This window comes from Rhinolophus sinicus, linkage group LG02 (assembly GCF_036562045.2).
Source record: "Rhinolophus sinicus isolate RSC01 linkage group LG02, ASM3656204v1, whole genome shotgun sequence".
In the NCBI taxonomy this organism is placed as follows: Eukaryota; Metazoa; Chordata; class Mammalia; order Chiroptera; family Rhinolophidae; genus Rhinolophus; species Rhinolophus sinicus.
The window spans coordinates 30431032-30446277 of NC_133752.1; the positions used below are offsets into that span (position 1 = coordinate 30431032).

General features: G+C 40.2%; 1 protein-coding gene across 1 annotated transcript in view; it reads left to right on the forward strand.

The window, feature by feature from the left end:
- Positions 1-15246, forward strand: part of PAPSS1 (3'-phosphoadenosine 5'-phosphosulfate synthase 1) — a 95828-nt gene that overhangs the window by 13707 nt on the left and 66875 nt on the right. Inside the window, exons 3-5 of the mRNA XM_019741988.2 lie at positions 1520-1755; positions 6706-6844; positions 10755-10873. Of these exons, the coding sequence (XP_019597547.1) occupies positions 1520-1755; positions 6706-6844; positions 10755-10873 (494 nt within the window). The remainder of the gene's footprint in view (positions 1-1519; positions 1756-6705; positions 6845-10754; positions 10874-15246) is intronic.

A 15246-nucleotide genomic window follows, 5' to 3' on the forward strand; every position in this document is an offset into this window, starting at 1 on the left:
TTCTGTTTCAAATCAAATATATACATACAAATATATGTACACATGTGTATAAATAGACACTTTTGGTGTAATTTAGGTTGTCTTTGTTGTGTAACAAGTTAAGATTTTTAGGTTTCAGTTTTTTGTTTCCTGATACTTGTGGCTCAACTGATAGTGAAAAACAACAATAAACCTGAGAGCAACGCACTGCTCCCCAGCCTCCATCTCTTTGTTCCAGTATTATTGCTGTAGAACAAATTACCCAAAACCTGCTGGTGTAAAACAGCCATTTTAATATGCTTACCATTTTGTGGTAAGGAATTCAGAAGTGTTCAGCGGAGCAGCTTTCACTGAAGTCTTGCTTGGTTGAAGTCGTGCTGGTGTGGGCTGCGGTCATCCGAGGCTCAGCTGGGCTGGGGTCTGCCGTGACTCACTCCATTGATGCTTGTCGGTTGGGAGTTCAGCTGGCGGGGCTATTGGCTGGAACACCTGCTTGAGATCTCGGGATTTAATCGCTGGCTTCTCCCAAAGTAAGGGTCCAAAGAGAAGCTGCATAGCTTTTTCTGATCCAGCCTTGGAAGTCACAGATTGTCATTTTCACTACATTCTTTTAACCATAAGTGAGTCCTAAGGCCAGCACAGCAGGGAATTAGCAAAATCTCTTGATGTGACGGCAGCAATGTCACACTGTAGAAAAGCTTGCAGGAAAGGAAATGTCTGTTGTAGCTATCCGTGGAAAAGCTAATCTATACTCATATTAATACCAGTTTTTAATGTGTAAAGCAGCTAACACTATATCGATCCTCAACCTCTATTCTGTTTTCAATTTTTTTGTTTTTAGTTAGCCTTCTACCATGACTTGTAGAGCATAAGTACATTGTACATTAGATGTCAATGTTTTTCCTCTTGCCTCATAACTACCTTAGTTATGAATTCTGTAATTACACATTCACCCAGGTGGCAAGTATTAGTGCTCTTGCCTTCTCGTTGTTTACTGAATCAACATCATTGATAGAGGAAAGTGAGTTGAAATGAGGATATTCTTTCAAGGTCAATTACATCATAAATTGGATTCCCAGATACTTTAATCTATGAGAGGAGATGAGCCTGGGCTGCAGAGGTTACTTTCTAATATTTCATTTACTTTTGTCCTTTTATTTCCTTCTCTTGTCAGAAGTAATCTGGGCATATAACTTTGTTTTAAAATTGGCATGCGCTTTAGAATAGTGGTAACAAGAAGACAAAGTGAATAGCTACCCAGGCTTGTCTAATATTAAAACTGGTTAAGACCTTTGAAGTTCATCGGTGATACCCAGGATGACTTTGGGCCTAGATAGGAGTAATTAAAAACATAAATGCTTATTATATTTAAACTATAGATGTTTTTCTAGCTTAGAGGTAAATGTTATAGAGAAATATTTTCATTATTATTACTGAGAGACTGTTATGAATAATGAATGTAATTAAGCTTGTATTAAAATTCTTTGTAGCTAAGTAGTTATCTTTACATATGGAATCTGCATGGACTCTTTAATTTTAGGCTTATCTGGAGCAGGGAAGACCACAGTGAGCATGGCTTTGGAGGAGTACTTGGTTTGCCATGGTATCCCATGCTATACTTTGGATGGTGACAACATTCGTCAAGGTCTCAATAAAAATCTTGGCTTTAGTCCTGAAGACAGAGAAGAGAATGTTCGACGCATTGCAGAAGTTGCTAAGCTGTTTGCAGATGCTGGCTTAGTATGCATCACAAGTTTTATATCACCTTATACTCAGGTATGCGGCTTTTGTGCTAATTGTATTTATTGAGACTATGGTATCAGGCAAAGCAAATAGTTTAAATGTTAACATGTGCTTTGAGATTAAATCCAAATTAAAATAATTAACCTATAGCATTTTTGTGCTGCGACTTCCTGAGTAAATTCATTTGGTATAAAACCTGCTGTGACCCTTCCCCGCCAAAAGTGTAACCAAAGTTGTTAACCTTAAGGCAATGGCCAAATTATTTCAAGCTGACTTTTCAACTCAATAAGTATATAGAAAATACTCAACAGTATCAGACACCAGGGAAAATCTTAAGTTTCTTCACATGTGTCCTGCCATGGCTTCTTTGCTCAAAATTCTTGAGTCTTATCTCTCATCATACTCTTCCTCTTATTTCAGAGACCATAGCAACACAGATTCACTTTTTTGTATTTCTCTGAAAAAATCATATTATTTCTCACCAAAAGATTTTTGTTTCCCGTCTGAAAGGCATTCTCCTCCTTCCTGCTCCCCCACCCCCTCCAGCATCCTTGACTCCTGTTCATGCTTTAAGACTCAGTTCAGTATCTCCTCCTCCTGAGCACCTTTCTTTCCCCCCTCAGGCTTTGTCGGTACCTGTCTTTGGTGTCCGTGTTATTGTACCTCAACATATTGTTTTATTATATATACCAGTTCATTGGTTGTTGGTGGTAATAGCAGCAGCAGCAGTAAAAATAATAGTGATAATAGCAGCCACCATTTATTGAACACTTACTTTGTACTGGTAATTGTTTTAAAGTGTTTTTATGTGAATTAACTCATTTAGTTCCCAGCACCCAATGAGGAAGATGGAGGTGAGGAAACAGGTGTGAATTACCCAAGGCCACACACTGTACATGGTAGAGCAAGGATTTGTACCCAGTGTCCCTGGAACACATGCCCTTGCCAGCTGTGCTTTGCTGCTCCTTGAGGACTGGGATCATGTCTTATTTATCTTTGTAATCTTGATGCCAAACCCAGTTCCTGGAACACAATAGGTATTTAATGTTTGTTAAGTGATAGCATAGTCCCTTAGGGAACACAAATATCAAAGAACAGGCAAGTTAGTTTAGTGGTTAAAGGCGGGGGCTTTGGAGTCAGACACAGTGGCCTGAATTCTCAACTCTGCCAACTACTATGATGACCTTGGCCAGTTCACTTAACCTTCCTAAGCTCAGATAATGCCTGCCTCAGGTTGCTCTGAGCATTGCGTAAGTCATGCATTCAAACCTCACAGCATAGTAGCCTGGAGTGTAAAAAGTGTTCAGTATGTGTAATAAATAATAGCAAGTTCTAGTACTATGTCGTAAACAAATTTGGATGGTGACTTAGACTTAAAAAAATGAAATTTGAGCTGTAAGAGTTATAGATAAGTATCGGGTTTAGTGTTAGTCCTACGGGTTCTCTTAATTGAACCATGGCAGGAGTCCTAAAAGGTTCTGTGAGGAATCACTGCTTTTTATTTTTCTTAAATGTTGGGATCTGTGTCAATACATCAGTTTAAAGTATATTGATAATGAAGTGTATAAGCAGATGAGAAATGTTTAGAGCTCCTGAATCCTTGGATAGAAACAAGTTTCTTAGATACAACAGTGATAGTCTTACACATTCTGGGAATCTTTGCAACTGTTGGAAAAGGAGAAAGTCAGTAATACCTGATTTGGAGAGCTGTCAGCTGAGACTTGGTATTTGAAAGTACGTGCTGATCTGCTTTCTGGCCCCATTTCCATAATGTGGAGTAAATCTTTTGTTGATCTCATCTCTAAGAGTCCTAAGAATGAGGTTTTTACTGAACTTAGGGCAGATCAGCATCCATGATACTATTTGGATTAAATCATATAATATAGGATATGTGTACTTTTCTGTGTCACCACTGAACTTGAGCAGCTTGGTTCTAAGATAAAACTGACTGTTCCAATCCTTAAGGAGTTGGTAGGTTGTCTGGTAGGAACATCCAGATGTGAACAGTTATAATATCTTGAGCATGTGATTAGGTAAGTGTGTACAAAGATGTTATGGAAGATTCACAGAGGAGCTGCTGCTTGAAATGAGTCAAGAAAGATGAATCAGAGTATACCAGTTAGATCGCAGGGAGAAAGCTATTTCGGACAAAGTATTTACAGAAGCGTGGAAATGTGAGGCCATTTGGTTTTTGAGGGACTGTAGGTAGTTTGGTAAAATTGCTGTGCAGGGGGAGTGTGAGGAGAGAGGAAGCTAGAGCGATTTGCGGAGGTCTGATGATGAACTCTGCCCTGCGTAGGATTTCGCCCCACAGGTAGTTAACAGATTGAGATTGTACCTGGGGTAGGTGGTATCATTGAGTTTGCACCTCAGTGAGATCACCCTTGAAGCCTCGAGTGAGAATGGCACGGAAATAGAGGACTGCAGGAGTCTTTTGGAGTGGATTCGAGCAGCAGCAATGGGAATAGAAAAGACGGGATCTATGGAAGGACTGTTGAGCTGGTAGCAGCAGCAGGACGTGGGGCCTGGTTGGTTACTGGTTTTGGTGGGGTGGGGGCTGGGGACAATGAAGGATAGTGCTTTCTGCATAAAGATGGAGTGATTCAGTTAGAAAATACAGGATGGGAAGGGAGAGGTTGAGTATTTCATTTAGGTGGGTTAGGTTGGAAGTGCTAATGGGGTATCCAAGTGGAGATGACCACTGGGTCGTTGGAATTGGTTCCGGAGCTCAGGAAAGTTGAATGGACATACAGATTTAGGAATCATTCACGGTATTAGTTGAAGCCTAGATGGAGTATACAGAAGAGGGTATGGAATGAGAGGAAAGTCACTGATGGGAACTTGGAAACACCTTCATTTAAAAGGATGGCTGGAATAGTAAGATCACAGTTGAATCACTCTGCCAGATACTAAGGTTATAAAGCTAAGGAAATAATTTCAATATATCTGAATAAGATCTATGGCAGAGGTATGTGGGGGTTACTCTGAGGACCGAGAAGAAGCAAAAGCCCTCATTCGGCCTGGGCCTGTGCGGAAGGCTTCCTGGAGGATGTTACCACGGAGCGAGTGTCTTGCCGTAGCTAGAAGAGGGGGGGGCAGTTTTCTGGCAGGGAGATGGCAAAGGCATAAGCCCAAACAGCCAGGTAGACCAGGCAAGCTTAATTATTAATAGAGCATCAGGTGCACGTTTGAGAATGGTGGGGCCAGGTATGGAAGGTCATGCCTCACCGTAAGAAGCTCGGGTTTTACCCGATGTGGTGGGCCGTTTCTGAAGAGTTGAGTGACATGTCATATTAGCGTCCTGTGTCATCCTGGAGACATCGCAGAGTATGGCTCTGAGCAGATCAAAGCTAGAAGCCAGCAGGCTGACTTTTATAAGATTGTCACAGCTGTCCAGACAGGAGAAATGAGGTGGAACCTCACGAGTATGGAAGAAACAGGCATTGGGTTGGTATACTATTGGGGGGTAAAATCTGAAGGATTTTGTGACAGAATGCGTGTAGGGCCAAGTGCATGTGGGAACCAGGTGACTGTTGGGATTCTGGGTGAACAGTGTTGCCATCACTTGATTTGGGCAGTATGGGGACAGTGCAAGTTTGGGAGGAAAGAGGATGGATTCAGTTTTGGACGTGTTAAGTTTGAGGACCTGCGGAGTATCTGGGTGGGTATATTTAGGAGAAAGTTGGAAATGTGTGTTTAATTTCAGGAGAGGAGACAGCGCTCAGACGTAAGGGTCGTGTATATGGTGTGGTTTACAGTGTGAAGGCAGTTGAGACAAGGGCTCAAGGGCTGCGTAATGTGAGCAGTGGGCAGCACCAGTGCTTAAGGGAGGGTGGAGCAGGAGGAGCCAGGGGGCCCCGTAGGAAGGATCAGGCAGTGACATTAGAGCAAGGCATAGGGTCGGTGGTGTGAACTGCAGCAGAAAGTCCTGCAACTTAGATTGAAAAGTACCCATAATTAAGAGAATTTTTGTATAATTTGTTCATTTTTTTTTAATGGATGAGAGTGACATACTTTTTTGTTGCCTGGGTCAAAAGCCAGTGGAAAGGGGAGAGGCTGAAGGTTTCAGGTGACATTGAGATCGTGAGTTGAGCAGGGTCCTGTAGAGGGAAGGTGAGTTGGAATCTTGGAAGAGAGGAACAGCTGGAGGAGGGAAATAAAGATTGTTGGGGATGTGGATACATGTATATGGCAGAGAGGAGATTGAGAGCATTTGTGCCTGGTTTTTCTTTTTGAAATAGGAAGTGTGGTCAATCAGGTAAGAGCAGAAATTGGCATGGTTTGTCAGAGGGACTGTAAGAAAGGTGGTGAATGATACAATTAGCTCTCTGGGAGTAGAGTGGCAGAAGCTGCAGGAAATGTTGGCACTGTCTCGGCATACAGAGGATGACCAAGCTTGCACTTGACAATGGCAAGATGAGTGGTGCTCAAGGGAGAGCTTGATTTTAGTTAAGGCCAGAAATCAGGAGAGGTTGACTTACAAAGGCAACTGTTCCACAGGACAGGGTGGGGACAGTTTAGACTGAGCCATGAAGGTTATTACCAGAGAGTTCCCCAACTCTCTGCAGAAAAATCCTTTGGGGAATGCTAGAGGTGAGAAGTGGCTGCGGGGGGTTGCATGTGGCAAGTGAATAAACTATCAAAGTTGCCTTCGTGCCCACTCAGGCTGAGGTTGAACATTCTTAGTGAGAGGCCTGATGACACCTGCATTTGAGCTGGGTTCTGGTTCAGGTTCCTCAGAAAATTTAGGTGAAAGTCTTTATGGAGCATCCATTGTTTTCCCTCCTAAGAATAGTATTCCTTTTAAAATTATTATGAAGAGTGGATGTGTCACCCTAATAATTTATTGGATTTTTTGTTTATATTTTAAAGCTATACATTAAATTTCATCTAGTATATTTTCCATTATCTCAAAGGAAAGGCACGTTTACTCATCCTTGATATTCATATAGTCCCATTGTTTCTGTACCTGTCTTTTCTAAGGATCGCAACAATGCAAGACAGATTCATGAGGGTGCAAGTTTACCTTTTTTCGAAGTATTTGTTGATGCTCCTTTGCATGTTTGTGAACAGAGGGACGTCAAAGGACTCTATAAAAAAGCACGGGCTGGAGAAATTAAAGGTAAGGACTGTGTTTTTTCCTCTGTTTCTCTTTGCTTAGATGTTTTATCTTACCGCATCTGAGCCTGATAATCTCTTCTGAGGGACTGGAGTAGTCAAACGACTTGGAGCTCCTTGAGAAGTGAAAGCGGGTCTCATCACACTGGTGTAGCTCCAGGCCTAGCAGCGGTCCGTGGCACTGTGTACACACAGTATCGCTGCTCAGATCGGAATCCTACTCGCAAGACAGAATTTTGGGGGCTGGTGCAAACCTGCTTGATATAATTAGGTGCGCAGCAGTAGATAGGATTATCAGCGGCTTGCAGCTCTCTTTGCTCCACTGATTATGTGGGAATTTTCAAAGCCAATGGGGAAAATGCCTGAATTATAAGCATCTTGAGAGCAAGGACAGTGTCTTGTTCTCATTGATATCCTTGTGCTTGGAATGGTCCTTTATTCCATTCTGTGTACAATTGTTGAATCAGATGGAATTAACATAGCACTGATGCCATCAAAATATATACACCTTGCTGTTTAGGTTTTGTGGTTTGCTCTCAGAATTTCAACTATGAAGACGATTTGGACATAGAAGGACCTGTCTGTCATGGCCTTTGATACCAATCATATTATTTATCTTTTGACATTAGTCCTGTTCTGTTAACAGAAACGGAGGACATTCCAGCGTTTGAAAAAAACATCAAAGATAGATTACTTAGTCCACATTGTTTAGGAACCACTGATTCATGGCAGTAACTTGGCTTTCCCATCAGGGAGTGGAATAGCCTGGGACAATTACAGGAGCTCCAGGAGCTCTGTGAATTATAGATTTTGGCATTCAGCTTCTGGCCCTGAAAAGGATGCTTTTGGCATCCATTGTTTCCAAAAGGAAAAGGTGGAATGGGAAGGAAAATGCTCGTTACTCTGGGCTCTTGTATTTGGACCTAGGAAGGCTTTAGCAGTTGGGTCAAGTTCCACCTGCTGTGGTGAAATCTGGATCCTTGGGCAAGGCTGATATCTAGTCATGCCCCCATCGGTTTCACCCATTAAGCTGGCACTTTCTTGGCTCAGAAAGAACAGGCTGCCTGACCTGAATAATTTATGACAACGGGAAGCAAACCAGTGTAGCCTTTAGCCTCTATTATCACCCTCTCTCTGTTGATGGGTAGTTTTCACTTCAGTTTTTTGTAATAGAGATTTGGCAAAGAGAAGCAAAATGCCGTTCCAGGACCCTGAAGTCTAAATCTTTTACTTATTTTAATTGTAGTTGGTTTTGTTGTTTTGGCAAAGCTGGATCTGTGACAGAGGTGGATTTGTCGGCCTGGCTGGCATGAGCTACTTGTGAGTGAGCACAACACTTTGAACGTTTTTTCTTTTTATTTTAAGGAGGGCACAGCTCGCAGTGGCCCATGTGGAGATCGAATCGGCAACCTTGGTGTTATTAGCACCACGCTCTAACCAGCTGAGCTAACCAGCCACCCGAACATTTTCGTCTTGTTAGAATTTAGCACAGTGCATGGCCCAAAGTGTAATACTTGGCACATCCAGGGTAAATGCTTGTTAGATGGGTTGGAAAGGGGAGTGGAAATTGAATGCTCAACACACATTTAGTAGTACGTTCTATTTGGAAGGTACAGGTTAGGTGCTGGGGATGCAAAGATGAATAAGTCTGCATGCAAAATACCTTGACTCATTTATAGTTTGCATTCTGTATTTGAGAGTGTGTTTGTATTAGTTTTCCATGTGTTACTTGTTTAATTTCCTGAATGTGTCTAAATTCCTCTGAGGAGCCATTGATAAAATATTCCTCAGGTTAAAATATTTGTGTGTGCGTATGTATATACACACATTTATTTTGGGTTTGCCGTGGTGGTAGAGTTTCTGACTGTAGAGTTGTTTGTCTTTAAAAATTATTTGCTTGTCAGATGGCGCTTGAAAAGTTCTCTATCAATACTGTTTCTGAGCCGTGATGGTAATTATTCGAGCACAAATGAGATTGCATGCAGTCAGCAGACCTCAGGCTTTTATAGGCCTTCAGATGGCATTTACTGAACTAGAAAAGTATCCCTGTGTCAGCCATTCTAATCCCAAGATTATTCATGACTGCTGCTCATGTAGTTATTATTTTTACATCGTTTGTGAGTTTTAATGCCTTATGAGATAAATAAGTTAGGAAGAGAATTCCTTGAGTTTTAAAATGATAAGCCAAGTCTTCTAACACAGGGATTGTCAAACTTTGCTGCACATTAACATTACCTGGAAAACTTAAAAATTTGGCGCCAAGGCTATCCCCAGACCAGTGGAAATGAGAATGTTGTGGGTGTGGGACTCGGTGATTCAGTGTGTAGCTACGTTTGAGAATCAGAGCTTAAGAACTAGTGATTTAACCGGAATTATTTTCCCCCAGCTATTTGGTTGTGACTCACCACTAAATACTGTTGGTAATATTGGTAATGCAGAAATTTCCTTTTGGGTTCAGGACTTCATGTGATACTTAGAAATATGAAGTAGAAAAATATGAATAAATAAGAGGGCTGTAGAATTGTAGTGTGTATTTTAGAACTCTTTTGAAGACTGTACCTCTTAATAGCAATGATCTTAAATTCATACTTACCATCCCAACCCAAGGGTGACCTACGCATTCCAAGGCAGACAGGCCTGGAAAGACTTATGCATGGGATCCTGTCAGGAGTACAAGACAGGAATAGCACATCTCAGCTCGCCTTGCTCATTCTGGGGAAACATGTCTTCTTTCGTTCTTGGCAGTTACATGGCAGCACATACACAATAGGGAAAATCTAAGTATTTAGTGGTTAATATCTACATTGGTTATAGTTGATTGCTCATAGATGTTAATTTGTCTTGCTTGAACATTCACTCTGGTGAAAGGAGAAGCCTGCCGAGCCTCATTGCAGCCCTAGGTAATCCTCGTGACTCTAATGGACAGACTGACTTGGTGTCAGTGTTTGCATCGAGCGGCGTAGGTACTATATCTATATTCCTGTGGAGAAATGAGGTGCTCTGGAACACTTGGTGTCAGTTCCCATGTCTTCACAGGCAGTGCAGGCATTTAAAAGGAAAAAAAAACAAAGGTGACAGAAGTATAGCTGATCCTCATTAATTGGGGATACCATGTTTGCAAACTGGCTAATTAAGTTTTATTTGTAACGCCCATGTGAATACTTACGGTGCTTTGGCAGTCATTTTTGGACATGTGCAGAGTGGCAAAAATTTTAGTAACCCAGAGCACACGCTCCTAATTGAGGTCGAACAAGGTAACTTGACACTTGACCTTTGAGTTTCACCTGTCATACTGTAAAGAAGTGTCTTTTTGTGGGCTTTTTTGATTCCATGGTTTTTTCTTTTTTTTTTTTTTTTTTGCTGTTTGTTGATGATTTTGCACTTTAAAATGGGCCCCGGGCATAGTGCTGAATGGTGGCCCAGTGTTCCCAGTACAGGAAGGTGGATGTGTGCATTATGGAGAAATACGCGTCTTAAATACGCTTCATTCCTTCAGGCATGAGTTCACTGTTAATGAGTGAACAATGTTTATTAAATATTGTGCTTTAGACAGAAACACACACAAAACAGTTATATATTAGTCAGTTGACAAAAGTTTTGTTGCCAGAGGCTCACAGGAACCTAACTCCATATTTCCCCTATGAGCAGTGTGGCTCAGTATTCACTAATTTGGTGTTTGCAACAACTTTATGGAACATAACTACTGCAAATAATGAGAATCGACTCATTATGTTTAAAGAAGAAACAAGTTTAGTTAGCAGTCTTCTCCCAAGAAAGAAGTTTCACTACTCAGCCTATACCTTAGAGGGAGCAGCATAAATATTAACTTCAACATAGCAGAAACTTGCACTGAAGAAGCAAACCTAATTTATTTTTAATTTTCATTCTCCTTTACTGCATGGTACCTCCTATAGGTTTCACCGGGATTGATTCTGAATATGAAAAACCAGAGGCCCCTGAGTTGGTGCTGAAAACAGACTCCTGTGATGTAAATGATTGTGTGCAGCAGGTTGTTGAACTTCTACAGGAACGGGTAAGAGAAAATCAAAGAGGGAGTTACAGACTTTTTCTTTTAATGCTTTAGAGATGTGGCTCTGTGATCCTCCTGTTTGCGTTGTTTCTGATGAGAAGTCTGATGCAGTTCTTTTCTTTGTTCCTTTCTTTGTCATGTTTCTTGTTTGTTTGTTTTTTTGGCCCGAATTCAAGATTTCTCTTCATCTTTGTTTTTCAGCAGTTTTAGTGTGTTGTGTCTGGTTCTTTCAGTATGTTTGGGTCTTTTTTCTTCTAGTTTAGTGTTTTCTGATCTTTGGTTAGTGGTTTGTTCTTTTATTTATTAGTTTGTGAAAACTCTTGGTCATTATCTTTTAAAATATTTCTTTTGCCCCATTCTCGCTTCTTCTGGGACTCACTACACATATGTTAGACAGTACAATATTGTGCCACAGTTTTTAGATGCTCTGTTCTTTGACTCTTTTTGTCTTAATTTTTCAGCTTTGATTAATTTGTATTCACTTGTTTTCAAATTTACTGATTCTAACACTCTCCAGGAGCGATATACTTCAGCTGTTTCCAACATATTGATGTGCCATAGAAAGAATTCTTAACTCTGATAATCATTAAAAGTAATTCTGTCATTATTTGGTGCATTCTCTCTCTCTCTGTCTCTCTTTCTTAAATATAGTGTACATATCTATGTTGAAATTCTCTTATCTGTTCATGCATATTATCCATTTTTCCACTAGATTCTTTAACATAGTAATTACAGTTATTTTAAAATCCTACCTGGTGGTTCCAACCTCTGAGTCATTTCTGGGTCCGGTTTTGTTGATTGCTCTATCTCTTAACAGTGGGTGGTTTTTCTGCTCTTTTTTGGTGTATTACAATTTTTTATTGAATGTTGGAGGAACAGTAGAGATTGGGGTAAATGGTATTTATGCCCTAGGTATTTATAGTCTTTTCCCATTTATGCTCAGCTGGATTTGGACTTCCTTATTCTATAGTAACTCTTAAAGAATACCAGTTTCAAATTTACTCAATGGTGGGCTGTCCTACCCTGGCTTAGTGTGGGGCCAGGCCTGCTGGAGGGTGTTGCTGTGTTTCTGCTCCAGCCTCAGCATTCAGCATTCCCTGCATGCGTCTGCCACAGGGAGAAAGGGTCTCTGTCCACGCGCTTGCTCCTCTCTCCTCAGTAAACCGCTTTGTGTATTACTCGGCGCGAGGCTTGTGATAGGGGGAGCAGTGGTGGTTCTTGGTTTGCTGGTCCTTCAGTCTTAGACAGCACCTATGCTCCTGGATCTTGGAGTCAGTCATTCTCAGTGTCCCTTCTCCTCCCGCCATGGTTGCCAACCTCTGCTTTGAACCTGGGAGGCCTTGGAGATATGTTTTCAGCTGCTCATGTGCATTAGCAGATAACTGGTTTGTATCAGTTCAGGATCCTGCATCCAGAGAGTTTCCTCCACCGCTCTCCCGTTAGCACACCGTATTTACAGTGAACTTTTGGGGACTTTCCTGTCCTTCCCCATCAGCTTAAGGCTTGTGTTCTGTGAGCCAAGGATCCAGAGAGTGGGCAGAGTTCGGTGCCTGTGTACCACCCAGGAGACCTCGCTCTCGAGTCTCCACACCTGCTCCTGATCTGAGCCCCTGTCCTGGGCCTGACTGAGTGAGTGCAGAACCCTGTGTGTCTAGGATCCCATTGTATGACTTGTCACACTGGTCCTCACTCAACCTTTCAGAGTTTTAAAAACATTTCAGCTGTTTTTTCTTTTCTGCCTTTATTGCAGGCTCCTCTTCCTTCCATGCACCACGAAAGGGAACAACAGTCATGTGTCTTGTCTTTTCTTGGTGGGATTTGTCACTTTTTAGAAGCAGTTCATGTCACTGCTTTAGGACATCAGCTCTGTGATGGGCTCAAGAAAGTTTATGACTTATAGATTAGCTGGCCTTACCTCTTGTTATGTGATGTTCTAGTGCATAATCTTTTATTTTCATCAAATTGTCTTTTTTTTCTACTTTTTTTTGTTGGTGTTGTTTATAGTTTTTAAAATTAATTTGTATGAAATCCATATATATGAATTCTATGTCATTTTCATTCAAACTATGTTTCCAGTATTTTTCCTTTTTATTTTGAAGTATTTTTGTTTGCATTTTTTGTACATTGACCCTATCTTATTAAGTTGTACATACTTTCATTTTCTGTTACTTTAGATTATCTGTTTTTTATGTCTAATTAGTGATTCATAAGTCTTTTTTAACAAAACCTTGAAAAATACTCTAAGAGGGTCATGAATCTCTGAAGCCATTTTATGGACTACAGATAATTCCAGATAGTTCAGAGACTTATAAGGGCTTATTAAACTTAATGTGTAATGGGTACCACAGGTCTCTCCTTCCTTTCTTTCTTTCCTTCAATTCCTAATCATTTCTTTGGGGCCCTACTTACAAAAGCATTCTATAGAGTTTTTTTTTTTTTAGTTGGAGGCAGATGATTTTTAAAAAAAAAAATTATTTTGAGACAATTTTGCAACTCTTCGATAAATCTAGAAATAGTACAGAGGATTCTCATATATCCCTCTCACAGCTTCCTTTATATTACCATCCTACATGACCATAGAACATTTCTGAAGATTAAGAAATTAACCTTGGGTATGATACTATAAACTAAAGCATGAATTTATTTGATTTCACAAACTTTTCCACTGATGTGCTTTCCTGTTCCAGGACTCAATCCAGGATCCCACAATATAGAGCTAAATTGGTTTTTAACCATGATTCTATAAAATGAAAATACAGACTCATGTGGTATCTATAATACATACAACACTGCATCTTGGTTTGTTCCCCCCCCCCCCCACCCCCGTATGGTTAAAAATTGAGGGTAAACTTCCACTGTACAAGTTTAGGCTCATACAACCCAATGTTCTCTTTAACTGGTCACCCAACTTCCAGTTCTGTGTGCTCTTTATTCCATCTTGTGTTATTTGCAGAATTATCTTTCTAAAGTGCAGTCTAATTTTTTTTTTAACTTTAAAAACATTTATTGATTTTCCCATTGTTTATAGAATTAGGGTGATTAGTGTTCAGGGTTCTCCATAGAATGGTTCCAAGTTGCATATTTTAGTATTATCCTTATTTTATGTATTCCACCATGGGATTTTCCTTCCTTCCTTCCTTCTTTCCTTCCTTCCTTCCTTCCTTCCCCCCTTCCCCCCTTCCCCTTTCTCCCCTCCTCTCTCCTGGTACCATTGCTTGCCTTAGTGTCTATTCTTTAGTCTTAATTAATGCCTTGTTCGTAATTAATGATTATACTAATTGCCTTTCCTTTTATATAGATATTAGTCTGTATTATGCTTGCTAGATAATCTAATGATTGAATAATTTTATTCAAGGATTGAAAAGAGATAAGAAACTATTAGGTTGGTGCAAAAGTAATTGCGGTTTTTGCAACAATTTTTAACCTTTTAAACTGCAATTACTTTTGCACCAATTTAATAACATTTACTGATTACTTACTATAATAGACATATATGTAGGGCTTCTTGTCTTTTAAAATATTGGTTATGATTGTTAGAATGTGGGGGAAAGTGGCCCTTCTCCTAATTTAGTTCGTATGGCAGGTCCTTGAGTAACACCATTTCGTTCAACATTGCTTTGTTATAACACTAATGCGATGACTTAGGAACTTAACACTTGTTTTCATCAATTAGCCGAGGATACAACTGGTTTCCTTATAGGTCCTTTACCTTCAAGTCTCAGAACCTATTGACAGTGTTAAGTGAGGACTTAACTGTAACCACTTCTCACTTGAATTACTGTGGTAGTTTCTCAAGTGGCCCTTGTGCTGAGTACTTTGTTTATGTTGTCTAAATTTATTCCCATAGTAGACCTCTGAAATATTTCAGAGATACTAAGTAACTTGCTCATGAACATATTGCATTCTATACTTAGGATTCCAGGTATATGAATTGCTAGGACACATTTTCATAGACCTTTGCCTTTTACTTTCAAGAATGTTCTCATCCTACTTTAGGGGCATTGTCATTAAATCTACAACCAGAAAAGGATTCTGGTTAGATTAGTTTAAGACAGAGAAATTTTCTTTTGGGGAAGTATTTATTTTTATCCTAATGCCTTCTTAATGCAATTGTTTTCTTTTGGTACCACCTTCCTTGGGGAAAAGGTTTCAGTTATATGTTTTCCTAAGTAAACAATCTCACTTCCTATTAAAAGCATGTATGTCTGTGTTGCACGTGTTGATCCTGTTAATTTAACAAATATTTAGTGCCATACGCACTAGGCACTACTGTAAACACTGGGGATGTGGCAGTGAATTAAACTGTAAAAATTTCTGTCTCATGGACCTTGATTTTTGGTCTTTACAACCATTATTTATAGTAACAAACATGACTG